The sequence below is a fragment of the Heterodontus francisci genome, chromosome 28 (genome assembly GCF_036365525.1).
Source record: "Heterodontus francisci isolate sHetFra1 chromosome 28, sHetFra1.hap1, whole genome shotgun sequence".
Taxonomy (NCBI): domain Eukaryota; kingdom Metazoa; phylum Chordata; class Chondrichthyes; order Heterodontiformes; family Heterodontidae; genus Heterodontus; species Heterodontus francisci.
This window is the reverse complement of record NC_090398.1, coordinates 2,643,908-2,660,380: the sequence shown is the minus strand read 5'-3', so window position 1 is coordinate 2,660,380 and position 16,473 is coordinate 2,643,908. Positions and strand designations below refer to the sequence as shown.

General features: G+C 49.9%; 1 protein-coding gene across 3 annotated transcripts in view; it reads right to left on the bottom strand.

Annotated features, from left to right (window-relative positions):
- LOC137345266 (ubiquitin-conjugating enzyme E2 L3-like) overlaps nt 1–16,473 on the bottom strand; it is a 111,976-nt gene that overhangs the window by 37,980 nt on the left and 57,523 nt on the right. For 2 of the 3 annotated variants that reach the window (XM_068008740.1, XM_068008741.1), the window contains exons 2-3: nt 11,758–11,850; nt 9,549–9,735 (exon numbers count right to left, since the gene is read on the bottom strand). In XM_068008740.1, the coding sequence (XP_067864841.1) occupies nt 9,549–9,735; nt 11,758–11,850 (280 nt within the window). Of the gene's footprint in view, nt 1–9,548; nt 9,736–11,757; nt 11,851–13,023; nt 13,151–16,473 lie in introns of those variants that run through there. The other variant, XM_068008742.1, reaches the window with a different exon arrangement.

The window sequence follows — 16,473 nt, the reverse complement described above, 5'->3', positions numbered from 1 at the left end:
CTCTGTCTCTCGCTCTTTCTCGCTGTCCCTCAGTCTCTTTCTCTCTCTGTCTCTCAGTCTCTTTCTCGCTCTCTCTCTCACTCCTTCTCTCTCTGTCTCTCACTCTTTCTCTCTCTGTCTCTTGGTCTCCTTCTCTCTCTGTCTCTCGCTCTTTCTCGCTGTCTCTCAGTCTCTTTCTCTCTCTGTCTCTCACTCTTTCTCTCTCTGTCTCTCGCTCTTTCTCGCTGTCTCTCAGTCTCTTTCTCTCTCTGTCTCTCAGTCTCTTTCTCGCTCTCTCTCTCACTCCTTCTCTCTCTGTCTCTCACTCATTCTCTGTCTGTTTCCCAGTCTCTTTCTCCCTCTGTCATCTCTTTCTCTCTCTCTGTCTCTCAGTCACTTTCTCGCTCTGTCTCTCAGTCTCTCTCTCTGTCTTTCGGTCTCTTTCTCTCTCCGTCTTCCACTCTTTCTCCGTCTCTCAGTCTCTTTCTTTCTCTGTGTCTCACTCTTTCTCTCTCTGTCTCTCGGTCTCCTTCTCTCTCTGTCTCTCACTCTTTCTCTCTCTGTCTCTCGCTCTTTCTCACTCTGTCTCTCGCTCTTTCTCTGTCTCTCTGTCTCTTTCTCTCTCTGTCTCTCACTCTTTCTCTCTCAGCCTCTTACTCTTTCTCTGTCTCACTTTCTCTCTCAGTGTCTTTCTCTCTCTGTCTCTCACTCTCTCTCTGTCTCTTTCTCTCAGTCTCTTTCTCTCAGTCTCTTTCCCTCACTGTCTCTCACTCTTTCTCTCTCTGTCTCTCGCTCTTTCTCTGTATCTCTGTCTCTGCCTCTCGGTCTCTTTCTCTGTCTCGCTCTCTCTCTCAGTCTCTTTCACTCTCTGTCTCTCGCTCTTTCTCTCTCTGTCTCTCACTCTTTCTCTGTATCTCTGTCTCTTTCTCTCTCTTTCTCTGTCTTTCACTCTTCCTGTCAGTCTCTTTCTCTCTCTGTCTCTCACTCTTTCTTCAGTCTCCTTATCTCTTTATCCCTCACTCTTTACCTCTCTGTCTTTCACTATTTCTCTCTCTGTCTCTCTCGTTATTTTTCACACTTTCTCTCGCTGTCTTTCACTAATTCTCTTTCTGTCTCTCACTCTTTCTCACTCTGTCTTTCCTCTTTCTCGCTGTCTCTCGCTCTTTCTCGCTGTCTCTCAGTCTCTTTCTCTCTCTGTCTCTCTCACTCTTTCTCTCTCTGTCTCTTGCTGTTCCTCACTCTGTCTCTCGGTCTCTTTCTCTCTCTGTTGTTCAATCTTTCTCTCTCTGTCTCTCTCTGTATTTCACACTTGCTATCTGTCTCTCACTCTTTCTCACTCTGTCTTTGCTCTTTCTCGCTGTCTCTCGCTCTTTCTCGCTGTCTCTCAGTCTCTTTCTCTCTCTGTCTCACTCTTTCTCACTCTGTCTTTCCTCTTTCTCGCTGTCTATCGCTCTTTCTCGCTTTCTCTCAGTCTCTTTCTCTCTCTGTCTCTCTCACTCTTTCTCTCTCTGTCTCTTGCTGTTCCTCACTCTGTCTCTCGGTCTCTTTCTCTCTCTGTCGTTCAATCTTTCTCTCTCTGTCTCTCAGTCTCTTTCTCTCTGTCTCTCACACTTGCTCTCTGTCTCTCACTCTTTCTCACTCTGTCTTTGCTCTTTCTCGCTGTCACTCGCTCTTTCTCGCTTTCTCTCACTCTTTCTCTCTCTGTCTCTTGCTGTTCCTCACTCTGTCTCTCGGTCTCTTTCTCTCTGTCTTTCAATCTTTCTCTCTCTGTCTCTCGCTCATTCTTTCTCTGTCTCTCAGTCTCTTTCTCTCTGTCTCTCTCTGTATTTCACACTTGCTCTCTGTCTCTCACTCTTTCTCACTCTGTCTTTCCTCTTTCTCGCTGTCTCTCGCTCTTTCTCGCTTTCTCTCAGTCTCTTTCTCTCTCTGTCTCTCTCACTCTTTCTCTCTCTGTCTCTTGCTGTTCCTCACTCTGTCTCTCGGTCTCTTTCTCTCTCTGTCGTTCAATCTTTCTCTCTCTGTCTCTCAGTCTCTTTCTCTCTCTGTATTTCACACTTGCTCTCTGTCTCTCACTCTTTCTCACTCTGTCTTTGCTCTTTCTCGCTGTCTCTCGCTCTTTCTCGCTGTCTCTCACTCTTTCTCCCTCTGTCTCTTGCTGTTCCTCACTCTGTCTCTCGGTCTCTTTCTCTCTGTCTTTCAATCTTTCTCTCTCTGTCTCTCGCTCATTCTTTCTCTGTCTCTCAGTCTCTTTCTCTCTGTCTCTCTCTGTATTTCACACTTGCTCTCTGTCTCTCACTCTTTCTCACTCTGTCTTTCCTCTTTCTCGCTGTCTCTCGCTCTTTCTCGCTGTCTTTCAGTCTCTTTCTCTCTCTGTCTCTCTCACTCTTTCTCTCTCTGTCTCTTGCTGTTCCTCACTCTGTCTCTCGGTCTCTTTCTCTCTCTGTTGTTCAATCTTTCTCTCTCTGTCTCTCGCTCTTTCGCTTACTGTCTTTCACTCTTTGTCTCTCTCTTTCACCAATTCTCTTTCTGTCCCTCACTTTTTATCTCTCTGTCTCTCGCTCTTTCTGTCAGTCTCTTTATCTCTTTGACCGTAACTCTTTACCTCTCTGTCTTTCACTATTACTCTCTCTGTCTCTCACTTTCTCTCTGTCACTCACTGTTCCTCTCTGTCTCTTTCACTCCCTGTCTTTCACACTTTCTCTCTCTGTCTCTCGGTCTTTCTCTCTCTGCCTCTCACTCATTCCCTCTCTGCCTCTCACTCATTCTCTCTCTGTCTCTCACTCTGTCTCTCTCAGTATTTCACACTTGCTGTCTCTGTCTCTCACTCTCCTTCTCTGTCTCTCACTCTCACTCTGTCTTTCCCGCTTTCTATCGCTCTTTCTCCTTGTCTCTCAGTCTCTTTCTCTCCCTCTCTATCGTTCTTTCCCTCTTTCTCACTCTGTCTGTCACTCTTTCTCTCTATCTCTTGCTCTTTCTAGCTGTCTCTCAGTCTCTTTCTTCTCTCTGTCATTCACACTTTCTCTCTCTGCCTCTCAGTCTCTTTCTCCCCCTCTCTCTCCCTCTCTCACTCTCTGTCTCTCAGTCTGTCTCTCTCTCTGTCTTTTGCTCCCTTTCTTTCTCTCTCAGTCTCTTTCTCTCTCTGTCTCTCAGTCTCTTTCTCTCTCTGTCTCTCAGTCTGTCTCTCTCTCTGTCTCTTGCTCCCTTTCTCTCTCTGTCTCTCAGTCTGTCTCTCTCTCTGTCTCTTGCTCCCTTTCTCTCTGTCTCTCAGTCTGTTTCCCTCTCTGTCTCTTGTTCTCTTTCTCTTCTTCTCTCTGTCTCTTTCTTTCTGTCTCTCAGTCTGTTTCTTTCTCTGTGTCTCACGCTTTCTCTCTCTGTCTCTCTGTCTCTCTCTCTCTGTCTCTCGGTCTCTTTCTCTCTCCGTCTCTCAGTCTCTTTCTTTCTCTGTGTCTCACTCTTTCTCTCTCTGTCTCTCGGTCTCCTTCACTCTCTGTCTCTCGCTCTTTCTCCGTCTCTCAGTCTCTATCTCTGTCTCTCTCTGTCTCTCAGTCTCTTTCTCTCTCTATCTCACTCTTTCTCTCTCTGTCTCTTGGTCTCTTTCTCTCTCTGTCTCTCACTCATTCTCTCTCTGTCTCTTTCACTCTCTGTCTCTCGCTCTTTCTCCGTCTCTCAGTCTCTTTCTCTGTCTCTCTCTGTCTCTCAGTCTCTTTCTCTCTCTATCTCACTCTTTCCCTCTCTGTCTCTTGGTCTTTGTCTCTCGGTCTCTCACTCTTTCTCTCTCTGTCTCTCACTCTTTCTCTCTCTGTCTCTTTCTCTCTCTGTCTCTCAGTCTCTTTCTCTCTCTAACTCACTCTTTCTCTCTCTGTCTCTCACTCATTCTCTCGCTGTCTCTCTCTCTTTCTCTCTGTCTCTCAGTCTCTTTCTCTCTGTTTCTCGCTCTTTGTCTCTCAGTCTCTTTCCCTCTGTTTCTCGCTCTTTGTCTCTCAGTCTTTTTCTCTCTCTGTCTCTCAGTCTCTTTCCCTTTCTGTCTCTCAGTCTCTCTCTCTCTCGGTCTTTCACCCTCCATCTCTCACACTTTCTTTCGCTGTGTCTCACTCTTTCTCTCTCTGTCTCTCAGTCTCTTTCTCTCTGTTTCTCGCTCTTTGTCTCTCGGTCTCTTTCTCTCTCTGTCTCTCAGTCTCTTTCTCTCTGTTTCTCGCTCTTTGTCTCTCGGTCTCTTTCTCTCTCTGTCTCTCAGTCTCTTTCTCTCTCTGTCTCTCAGACTCTTTCTCTGTCTCGCTCTCTCTCTCAGTCTCTTTCTCGCTCTGTCTCTCACTCTTTCTCTCCCTGTCTCTCGCTCTTTCTTTCACTGTGTCTCACTCTTTCTCTCCCTGTCTCTCGCTCTTTCTCTCTCTCTCAGTCTCTTTCTCTCTCTGTCTCTCACTCTTTCTCTCTCTGTCTCTCGCTCTTTCTCTCTCTGTCTCTCGCTCTTTCTCTCTCTCTCAGTCTCTTTCTCTCTCTGTCTCTCAGACTCTTTGTCTCGCTCTCTCAGGTCTCTCAGTCTCTTTCTCTCTCTGTCTCTCACTCTTTCTCTCTGTCTCTCTGTCATTTTCTCTCTCTCTGTCTTTCACTCTCCCTCTGTCTCTCGTCCTTTCTCCTTCTGTCTTTCACTCCTTCTCTCTGTCTCTCAGTCTCTTTATCTCTCAGTCTCTCACTCTTTATCTCTCAGTCTCTCACTCTTTATCTCTCAGTCTCTCACTCTTTCTCTCTCATTTCTGGCTGCCTCAGTTTCTGGCTCTCAGTATCCAGCTCTCTTTCTGTGCCTCACTCTCTCCATCTCGTCTCCCTCATGCTATACCTGACAGTGCAGTGTTTAATCTTTCCATCGAGTTCCAGGCAAATATAGTCACTGAACTAGCCAATGACGCAGAGGTGAATAAAGAGATAAGGGCAAAAGTGAAATTACAGAAAATCGCCTTGATCCTCTCAGTGACTAAAAATCCCTCGATCTCAGTCTTGAATCTACTCAACGACTGAGCATCCACAGCTCTCTGGGGTAGAGAATTCCAAAGATTCACAACCCTCGGAGTGAAGACATTTCTCCTCATTTCAGTCCAAAATGGCTGCCCCCTTATCCTGAGACTGTGACCCCCCCCCCTCCCCCACCCCCTCCCCCAGTTCCAGACACTCCATCCGGGGGGGGGGGGGGGGAGGAAACAGCCTCTCAGCATCTACTTTTTACAATTTATGACTTTGATGAAGGGTCCGAAGGTTTGGTAGCTAAATTTGCTGATGGCACAAAGAGAGGTAGGAAAGTAAGTTGTGAAGAGGACATAAGGAGGCCACAAAGGGATCTAGATAGGTTAAGTGAGTGGGCAAACACCTGGAAAATGGAGTATAATGTGGGAAAGTGGGAAATTGTCCATTTTGGCAGGAAGAATAAACTAGAAGCACATTATCGAAATGGTGAGAGATTGCAGAGCTCTGAGATGCAGAGGGACCTGGGTGTCCTCGTGCATGAATCGCAAAAGGTTAGCCTACAGATACAGCAAGTAATTAGGAAAGCTAATAGAATGTTATCATTTATCGCGAGGGGAATTGAATATAAAAGTAGGGAGGTTATGCTTCAACTCTTCAGGGCATTGGTGAGACCACATCTAGAGTACTGTGTACATTATTGGTCTCCTTATTTAAAAAGGATGTAAATGTGTTGGAAGCAGTTCAGAGTAGGTTTACTAGACTGATACCTGGAATGGGCGGGTTGTCTTATGAAGAAAGGTTGGACAGACTAGGCTTGTATCCATTGGAGTTTAGAAGAGTAAGAGGTGACTTGATTGAAACATATAAGGGGTCTTGACAGGGTGGATGTGGAAAGGATGTTTCCCCTTGTGGGAGAATCTAGAACTCGGGGTCACTGTTTAAAAATAAGGGGTGGCCCATTTAAGACAGAGATGAGGAGAAACTGTTTCTCTCCGAGGGTTGTGAGTCTTTGGAATTCTCTTCCTCAAAAGGTGGTGGAAGCAGAGTCTTTGAATATTTTTAAGGCAGAGGTAGATAGATTCTTGATAAGCCAGGGGGTGAAAGGTTATCGGGGGTAGGCGGGAATGTGGTGTTGAGGTTACAAATCAGATCTGCCATGATCTTATTGAACGGCGGAGCAGGCTCGAGGGGCCGAGTGGCCTACTCCTGCTCCTAATTCGCATGTCCGTATGCATCTACCCTGTCAAACCCTCTCTGAATTGTATACGTTTCAATGAGATCACCTCTCGTTCTTCCAAACTCCAGGGTGCAGTCCTAGTCTACTCAATCACTCTTCATTGGACAGGCCTGTCAAACTGGGAATTAATCTAGTGAACCCTAGTTGCCTCCCTCTATGGCCAGTGTATCCTTCTTTAAACAAGGAGACCAAAACTGAACACAATACTCCAGGTGTGGTCTCACCAAGGATCCATACAACTGCAGCAAGACTTCCTTCCTCTTCTCCCAGAGAGGATGACTAAACAGAATATGAAATGGTAGGAAAGAAGCCATAAAAACAATTAGGAAGTTGAAGGAGAAACTTCAAAACAACACATTTTGGTAGTTAGGAGTGAGGACAGATATTATATAGGGTACAGTCCTAAAGGAGGTGCGGGAGCGAAGGGATCGAGGGGTATATTGAAGGTGGCAGGTTGAGAAAGTGGGTAATAAAGCACATGAGATTCTTGGTTTGACTAATTGGGGCACAGAGCACAAAAACATTTATGATAAACCTGTATAAAACACTGGTTCAGCCTCAACTGGAGTATTGTGTCCAGTTCCGGGCTCCACACTTTAGGAAGGATGTGAAGGCGTCAGAGAGGGTTGCAGGAAAGATTCAGGAGAATGGTTCCCAGGGATGAGGGACTTCAGTTAACGTGGATAGATCGGAGAAGCTGGGACTGTTCTCCTCGGGGAAGAGAAGGTTGAGAGGAGATTTGATCGAGGTGTTTAAAATCACGAGGGGGGGTCTGGACAGAGTAGATCAGGAGAAACCGTTCCCATTGACGGAAGGATCCGGAACCAGAGGACACTGATTTAAGGTGATTGACGCAAGAAGCAACAGAGACAAGAGGGAAAACTATTTCACACAGCGAGTGGTTAGGATCTGGAATGCTCTGTCTGAGAGTGTGGTGGAGGCAGATTCAATCGAGGCTCTCAAAAGGGAATTGGGGAATGATCTGGAGAGAAAATATTTGCAGGGCGGCGGGGAAAAGGCAGGGGGAAGTGGGACTGGGTGAGTTACTGTTGTGGAGAGCTGGCAAGGACATGACGGGCCGAATGGTCTCCTTCTGTGCTCGAACCATTCAATGAATTAAATATGGAATTATGCACAATAAACTCTCAGGCATGGACAGCAGAGAGACGGGAAGTCAGGACATGACTTTCAAAGAAGAGATCAGGATATTTGAGACCGAAGGGGGGCAGGAGAATTGATAAACTAATCAGAATAAGAGAGGATAAGGTCCCCTGGTCCAGATGGAATGCATTGGTGCATTGTAAAAGAGGTTAGGGAATGGATAGCAGAGGCCTTCAGAAAGGGAATAATGGCACAGGATTGGCAGATAGCTGATGGTATTCTGATGTTGAAAAAAGGGAAACGCAGCAAGTCCGGGGAAGTTAAGACGCATTAGCTCACTGCCACGAGTCAGCAAGTCAAGGGGAACTTAAATAAACATTTAGAAACTGAAGATATACTAAAGAGTAGTCAGAATAATTTCAAAAGGGAAGGTCATGTTTGACCAACCTTATTGTGTTCTTGGAAGAAGGAGCGGAAGGGTAGACAAGGGGACTATAGTAGATGTCATATATCTGGATTTTCAAAGGGCCTTTGATAGGGTGGCGCAGAGTAGAATGAGGTCAGAGCATGTGGAGGGGACAAGCACCGGGATGGAGATACTGACACTGTGAGATCGATCGAATAGAGTGAGATGAGGCTCATGCGTAGCAGAAAGATTGAATTACTCCATTGGGCCAAATGACCTCTTTCTGTGCTTCAAAGTCTAGTCTAATTCACATAGCACAATGTAGAGGGAGCTCTACACTGTGTCTAACCGGTACTGTACCTGTCCTGAGATTGCTCGATGCTGACACTGGGTATAAAGTGGGGGGGGGGGGGGGGACACACTGTCAGGGTAATGTAGAGGGAGCTCTACACTGTATCTAACCCGTACTGTACCTGTCCTGGGAGCACTCGATGCTGACACTGGGTATAAAGTGGGGGACACACTGTCAGGGTAATGTAGAGGGAGCTCTACACTGTATCTAACCCGTACTGTACCTGTCCTGGGAGCACTTGATGCTGACACTGGGTATAAAGTGGGGGACACACTGTCAGGGTAATGTAGAGGGAGCTCGACACTGTATCTAACCCGTACTGTACCTGTCCTGGGAGCACTCGATGCTGACACTGGGTATAAAGTGGGGGGGACACACTGTCAGGGTAATGTCGAGGGAGCTCTACACTGTATCTAACCCGTACTGTACCTGTCCTGGGAGCACTCGATGCTGACACTGGGTATAAAGTGGGGAGGGGATACACTGTCAGGGTAATGTAGAGGGAGCTCTACACTGTATCTAACCCGTACTGTACCTGTCCTGGGAGCACTCGATGCTGACACTGGGTATAAAGTGGGGAGGGGATACACTGTCAGGGTAATGTAGAGGGAGCTCTACACTGTATCTAACCCGTACTGTACCTGTCCTGGGAGCACTCGATGCTGACACTGGGTATAAAGTGGGGGACACACTGTCAGGGTAATGTAGAGGGAGCTCTACACTGTATCTAACCCGTACTGTACCTGTCCTGGGAGCACTCGATGCTGACACTGGGTATAAAGTGGGGGGGGGACACACTGTCAGGGTAATGTAGAGAGAGCTCTACACTGTATCTAACCCGTACTGCACCTGTCCTGGGAGCACTCGATGCTGACACTGGGTATAAAGTGGGGAGGGGACACACTGTCAGGGTAATGTAGAGGGAGCTCTACACTGTATCTCACCCATACTGTACCTGTCCTGGGAGCACTCGATGCTGACACTGGGTATAAAGTGGGGGAGGACACACTGTCAGGGTAATGTAGAGGGAGCTCTACACTGTATCTAACCCGTACTGTACCTGTCCTGGGAGCACTCGATGCTGACACTGGGTATAAAGTGGGGAGGGGACACACTGTCAGGGTAATGTAGAGGGAGCTCTACACTGTATCTAACCCGTACTGTACCTGTCCTGGGAGCACTCGATGCTGACACTGGGTATCAAGTGGGGGACACACTGTCAGGGTAATGTAGAGGGAGCTCTACACTGTATCTAACCCGTACTGTACCTGTCCTGGGAGCACTCGATACTGACACTGGGTATCAAGTGGGGGACACACTGTCAGGGTAATGTAGAGGGAGCTCTACACTGTATCTAACCTGTACTGTACCTGTCCTGGGAGCACTCGATGCTGACACTGGGTATAAAGTGGGGGGGGACACACTGTCAGGATAATGTAGAGAGAGCTAACCCCGTGCTCCCTGTTAGATGGTTCCCTGATGGAGAGACGCTTTATCTCGCCTATGGGAGTATTTACCTTGCATCGTTTTGGTGGCAGGTTTCCAGTTTTCCGCACTGATGATGGGTAAGCAGACTTGTCCCTTCTCATCAATGTTGGGGTGGTAGATTTGTGTCTTGAATGTAACCTTTGGAGGTTTGAAGGGGTAATCTGCGGGGTAGTTGATGTGAATCCTGAAGGCTCCCTTGTCATATGGGGGCTGTTGCTGTTGGGTAGGAGAGAGAGAGAGAGAGAGAGGTTCGATATTTAACACAGAGAATTCAGTTTGACCCCAGTCAGTGTACAGTTGTGGCAGATGCTGCCTTTTGCTTCCCTGTCCTCCCCTTCAATCTCCCAGCCCCTCATTCCTCATCCCTCAATCCACGCACCCCATCCTGTTCCGATTCAACTTTGCTGCCAATTTCCTTTCTTCCCCATTCCCCAGTCCCGCCCGCATTCCCCGTTCCTCATTCTTCTGGTCTCCAATTCACTCTCATTCAAACACATGAATTAGGGGCAGGAGTCGGCCACTCGGCCCCTCGAGTCTGTTCCGCCATTCAAATGATCATGGCTGATCTGACTGTAACCTCAACTATACAATCCCACCTACCGCCGATAACCTTCCCCTTGCTTATCAAGAATCTATCTACCTCTGCCTTAAACATATTCAAAGACTCTGCTTCCACCGCCTGTTGAGAAAGAGAATTCCAAACACTCATGACCCTCAAATAGAAAACATTTCCCCTCATCTCTGTCTTTTTTTTTATTCATTCATGGGATGTGGGTTTCTCTGGCCAGCCCAGCATTTATTGCCCATCCCTATTTGCCCTTGAGAAGGTGGTGGTGAGCTGCCTTCTTGAACCGCTGCAGTCCATGTGGGGTTGGTACATCCACAGTGCTGTTAGGAAGGGAGTTCCAGGATTTTGACCCAGCCACAGTGAAGGAATGGCAATATAGTTCCAAGTCAGGATGGTGTGTGATGTGGAGGGGAACTTGCAGGTGGTGGTGTTCCCATGTATCTGCTGCCCTTGTCCTTCTAGTTGGTAGAGGTCGCGGGTTTGGAAAGTGCTGTCTAAGGAGCCTTGGTGCGTTGCTGCAGTACATCTTGTAGATGGTACACACTGCTGTCACTGTGCGTCGGTGGTGGAGAGAGTGAATGTTTGTGAACGGGGTGCCAATCAAGCGGGCTGCTTTGTCCTGGATGGTGTCGAGCTTCTTGAGTGTTGTTGGAGCTGCACCCGTCCAGGCAAGTGGAGAGTATTCCATCACACTCCTGATTTGTGCCTTGTAGATGGTGGACAGGCTTTGGGGAGTCAGGAAGTGAGTTACTCGCCTCAGGATTCCTAGCCTCTGACCTGCTCTTGTAGCCACGGTATTTATATGGCTACTCCAGTTCAGTTTCTGGTCAATGGTAGCCCCTAGGATGTTGGTAGTGGGGGATTCAGCGATGGTAATGCCATTGAATGTCAAGGGGAGATGGTTAGATTCTCTCGTATTGGAGATGGTCATTGCCTGGCACTTGTGTGGCGCGAATGTTACTTGCCACTTATCAGCCCAAGCCTGGATATTGTCCAGGGCTTGCTGTATTTCTACACGGACTGCTTCAAATGGGCAACCCCTTATTTTTAAACAGTGACCCCTGGTTCTAGATTCTCCCACAAGGGGAAACATCCTTTCCACATCCACCCTGTCAAGACCCCTCAGGATCTTATATGTTTCAATCAAGTCGCCTCTTACTCTTCTAAACTCCAACGGATACAAGCCTAGCCTGTCCAATCCTTTCCTCATAAGACAGCCCACCCATTCCAGGTATCATTCTAGTAAACCTTCTCTGAACTGCTTCCAACACATTTACATCCTTCCTTAAATCAGGAGACCAATACTGTACACAGTACTCCAGATGTGGTCTCACCAATGCCCTGTATAACTGAAGCATAACCTCCCTACTTTTATATTCAATTCCCCTGGCGATAAACAATAACATTCTATGAGCTTTCCTAATTACTTGCTGTATCTGCAGACTAACCATTTGTGATTCATGCACTAGGACACCCAGACCCCTCTGCATCTCAGAGCTCTGCAATCTCTCACCATTTAGATAATGTGATTCTTTTTTATTCTTCCCGTCAAAGTGGACAATTTCACATTTTCCAGTCACACATTCCCTGCCTCCGTTCTCTGTTTCCCCAGGAGCTGCTGCCCAACCCAGTCCCGGCATTGCCTGCTTTCCAGTATCCTCGATACTTACAGGTAAAATAAGAACTTGCCAGAAGAAAATATTCTCATCGGCTTGCATACTGCGGATGAAAGCCTTGTCTGCCTCCTTAATATCTTGAAGCTCCTGAAGATTGGGGACAAATAACAGGGAAACAAGTTCAAAACACTAACCGTGCCTCCATGTCATCACCATCATATCTCAAAGTCCAAATGAAAACCGAATGAATGAGGTTATTGCCCCAAAGGGAGTGAACGCTCGCTACTAAACTACATTTACTTTCCGAAGAGATTTTACGCTCTTGGTCGTGGGTCTCAATGCAGAGAAAACATCTCCAGCTCCCACTCCATCCCCTCGGAGAGAGAATGCTTCGAAACCCCAAACGAAAGAGGCAAGCCCCAATATCTAGGCCGGCGCTAACTGCTACCAGTACTGAGGGAGTGCTGCACTGTCGGAGGGTCAGTACTGAGGGAGTGCTGCACTGTCGGAGGGTCAGTACTGAGGGAGTGCTGCACTGTCGGAGGGTCAGTACTGAGGGAGTGCTGTACTGTCGGAGGGTCAGTACTGAAGGAGTGCTGCACTGTCAGAGGTGTTGCCTCTGGGGATGAGATAGGGAGGGTTGTAGAGTCTGGAGGAGGTTACAGGGATAGGAGGGTTGTAGGGGCTGGAGGAGGCTCCAGAGATCGTGAGGGTTGTTGGGGCTGGAGGACGTTACAAAGATGGTGAGGGCTGCAGGGGCTAGAGGAGGTTACAGAGATAGGGAGGGCTGTAGGCGCTGGAGGAGGTTACAGAGATAGGGAGGGCTGTAGGGGCTGGAGGAGGTTACAGAGATAGGGAGGTTTTTAGGGGCTGGAGGAAGTTGCAGAGATAGGGAGGGCTGTAGGGGTTGGACGAGGTTACAGAGATAGGGAGGGTTGTACGGGCTGGAGGAGGTTACAGAGATAGGGAGGGTTGTAGGGGCTGGAAGAGGTTACAGGGATAAGGAGGGTGTCGGTGTTGGAGGAGGTTATAGAGATAAGGAGGGTTGTAGGGGCTGGAAGAGGTGACAGAGATAGGGAGGGTTGTTGGGGATGGAGGAGGTTACAGAGACAGGGAGGATTGTAGGGGCTGGGGGAGGTTACAGAGATAGGGAGGGTTGTTGGGGCTGGAGGAGGTGACAGAGATAGGGAGGATTGTAGGGGCTGGGGGAGGTTACAGAGATAGGGAGGGTTGTTGGGGCTGGAGGAGGTTACAGAGATAGGGAGGATTGTAGGGGCTGGAGGAGGTTACGTTTCTAATTCTCCCTCTCGCCTCACTCACACTGAGTCCAGCTCACTCTGCACTAGGCCTCACTCGCAGCCTGGGCCTTTCTTGGTCCGCATCCCTGGGACTCTGGGAAGGCCGGATGTATCCACAGGTCAAACAAAGGCCTGGGGTTGACGCCTGGGCCTCTTCCTTGTTTGTGTTAAGTTTACGTCAGGTCGAAACTGTAATTCACTTTGAGCAGAAAAGACTGTGCCTGACAATTCTGGGAATTATCAACAATGAAAGCAGACCAAACCAGTCCCAGCAACCATGGCAACAACCACGCACTTAAAATGCTGAAAGTATTGTGTTGACAACAAGCACGTGTGAACAATGCTGGAGGACTCAGTGCTCTTATTTTACTACAGCAATGGGCCATTCAGCCCATCCATTCTATGCTGGTGTTGATGCTCCACACCAGCCTCCTCCTACCCCGCCTCCTCCTACCCCGCCTCCATCTCAGCGCATCACCAAATCCTTCTATTCCTTTCTATTACTATGTCTGAGGGTCAGTACTGAGGGAGTGCTGCACTGTCAGAGGGTCAGTACTGAGGAGTGCTGCACTGTCAGAGGGTCAGTATTGAGGGAGTGCTGCACTGTCAGAGGGTCAGTACTGAGGGAGTGCTGCACTGTCAGAGGGTCAGTACTGAGGGATTGCTGCACTGTCAGAGGGTCAGTACTGAGGGAGTGCTGCACTGTCAGAGGGTCAGTGCTGAGGGATTGCTGCACTGTCAGAGGGTCAGCACTGAGGGAGTGCTGCACTGTCGGAGGGTCAGTACTGAGGGAGTGCTGCACTGTCAGAAGGTCAGTGCTGAGGGATTGCTGCACTGTCAGAGGGTCAGTGCTGAGGGAGTGCCGCACTGTCGGAGGATCAGTACTGAGGGACTGCGGCACTATTTGAGGGTCAGTACTGAGGGAGTGCTGCACTGTCAGAGGTTCAGTACCGAGGGAGTGCTGCACTGTCAGAGGGTCAGTACTGAGGGAGTGCTGCACTGTCGGAAGGTCAGTACCGAGGGAGTGCTGCACTGTCAGAGGGTCAGTACTGAGGGAGTGCTGCACTGTCAGAGAGTCAGTACTGAAGGAGTGCTGCACTGTCAGAGGGTCAGTACTGAGTGATTGCTGCACTGTCAGAGGGTCAGTATTGAGGGAGTGCTGCACTGTCAGAGGGCCAGTACTGATGGAGTGCTGCACTGTCGGATGGTCAGTAGTGAGGGAGTGCTGCGATGTCGGAGGGTCAGTACTGAGGGAGTGCTGCACTGTCGGAGGGTTAGTACTGAGGGAGTGCTGCACTGACGGAGGGTCAGTACTGAGGGAGTGCTGCACTGTCAGAGGGTCAGTACTGAGGGAGTGCTGCACAGTCAGAGGGTCAGTACTGAGGGAATGCTGCACTGTCAGAGGGTCAGTACTGAGGGAGTGCTGCCCTTTCGGAGGGTCATTACTGAGGGTGTGCTGCACTGTCGGAGGGTCAGTACTGAGGGAGTGCTGCACTGTCAGAGGGTCAGTGCTGAGGGAGTGCTGCACTGTCAGAGGGTCAGTACTGAGGGAATGCTGCACTGTCAGAGGGTCAGTACTGAGGGTGTGCTGCACTGTCGGAGGGTCAGTACTAAGTGAGTGTTGCACTGACGGAGGATCAGAACTGAGGGAGTGCTGCACTGACGGAGGGTCAGGACTGAGGGAGTGCTGCACTGTCAGAGGGTCAGTATTGAGGGAGTGCTGTACTGTCGGAGGGTCCGTACTGAGGGAGTGCTGCACTGTCAGAGGGTCAGTACTGAGGGAATGCTGCACTGTCAGAGGGTCAGTGCTGAGGGAGTGCTGCACTGTCGGAAGGTCAGTACTGAGGGACTGCCGCACTGTCGGAGGGTCAGTACTGAGGGAGTGCTGTACTGTCGGAGGGTCAGTACTGAGGGACTGCCGCACTGTCGGAGGGTCAGTACTGAGGGAGTGCTGTACTGTCGGAGGGTCAGTACTGAGGGATTGCCGCACTGTCGGAGGGTCAGTACTGAGGGAGTGCTGCACTGTCAGGGGGTCAGTGCTGAGGGATTGCTGCACTATCGGAGGGTCAGTACTGAGGGAGTGCTGCACTGTCAGAGGATCAGTGCTGTGGGAGTGCAGCAATGTCGGAAGGTCAGTACTGAGGGAGTGCTGCACTGTCGGAGGGTCAGTACTGAGGGAGTGCTGCACTATCGGAGGGTCAGTACTGAGGGAGTGCTGCACTGTCAGAGGATCAGTGCTGTGGGAGCGTTGCACTGTCGGAGGGTCAGTACTGAGGGAGTGCTGCACTGTCAGAGGGTCAGTGCTGAGGGATTGCTGCACTGTCAGAGGGTCAGTACTGAGGGAGTGCTGCACTGTCGGAGGGTCAGTACTGAGGGAGTGCTGCACTGTCAGAGGGTCAGTGCTGAGGGATTGCTGCACTGTCAGAGGGTCAGTGCTGAGGGAGTGCCGCACTGACGGAGGATCAGTACTGAGGGACTGCGGCACTGTTTGAGGGTCAGTACTGAGGGAGTGCTGCACTGTCAGAGGTTCAGTACCGAGGGAGTGCTGCAATGTCGGAAGGTCAGTACTGAGGGAGTGCTGCACTGTCGGAGGGTCAGTACTGAGGGAGTGCTGCACTATCGGAGGGTCAGTACTGAGGGAGTGCTGCACTGTCAGAGGATCAGTGCTGTGGGAGCGTTGCACTGTCGGAGGGTCAGTACTGAGGGAGTGCTGCACTGTCAGAGGGTCAGTGCTGAGGGATTGCTGCACTGTCAGAGGGTCAGTACTGAGGGAGTGCTGCACTGTGGGAGGGTCAGTACTGAGGGAGTGCTGCACTGTCGGAGGGTCAGTGCTGAGGGATTGCTGCACTGTCAGAGGGTCAGTACTGAGGGAGTGCTGCACTGTCGGAGGGTCAGTACTGAGGGAGTGCTGCACTGTCAGAGGGTCAGTGCTGAGGGATTGCTGCACTCTCAGAGGGTCAGTGCTGAGGGAGTGCGGCACTGTTTGAGGGTCAGTACTGAGGGAGTGCTGCACTGTCAGAGGTTCAGTCCCGAGGGAGTGCTGCACTGTCAGAGGGTCAGTACCGAGGGAGTGCTGCACTGTCAGAGGGTCAGTACTGAGGGAGTGCTGCACTGTCAGAGGGTCAGTACTGAAGGAGTGCTGCACTGTCAGAGGGTCAGTGCTGAGGGATTGCTGCACTGTCAGAGGGTCAGTGCTGAGGGAGTGCCGCACTGTCGGAGGATCAGTACTGAGGGACTGCGGCACTATTTGAGGGTCAGTACTGAGGGAGTGCTGCACTGTCAGAGGTTCAGTACCGAGGGAGTGCTGCACTGTCAGAGGGTCAGTACTGAGGGAGTGCTGCACTATCGGAAGGTCAGTACCGAGGGAGTGCTGCACTGTCAGAGGGTCAGTACTGAGGGAGTGCTGCACTGTCAGAGGGTCAGTACTGAAGGAGTGCTGCACTGTCAGAGGGTCAGTACTGAGGGATTGCTG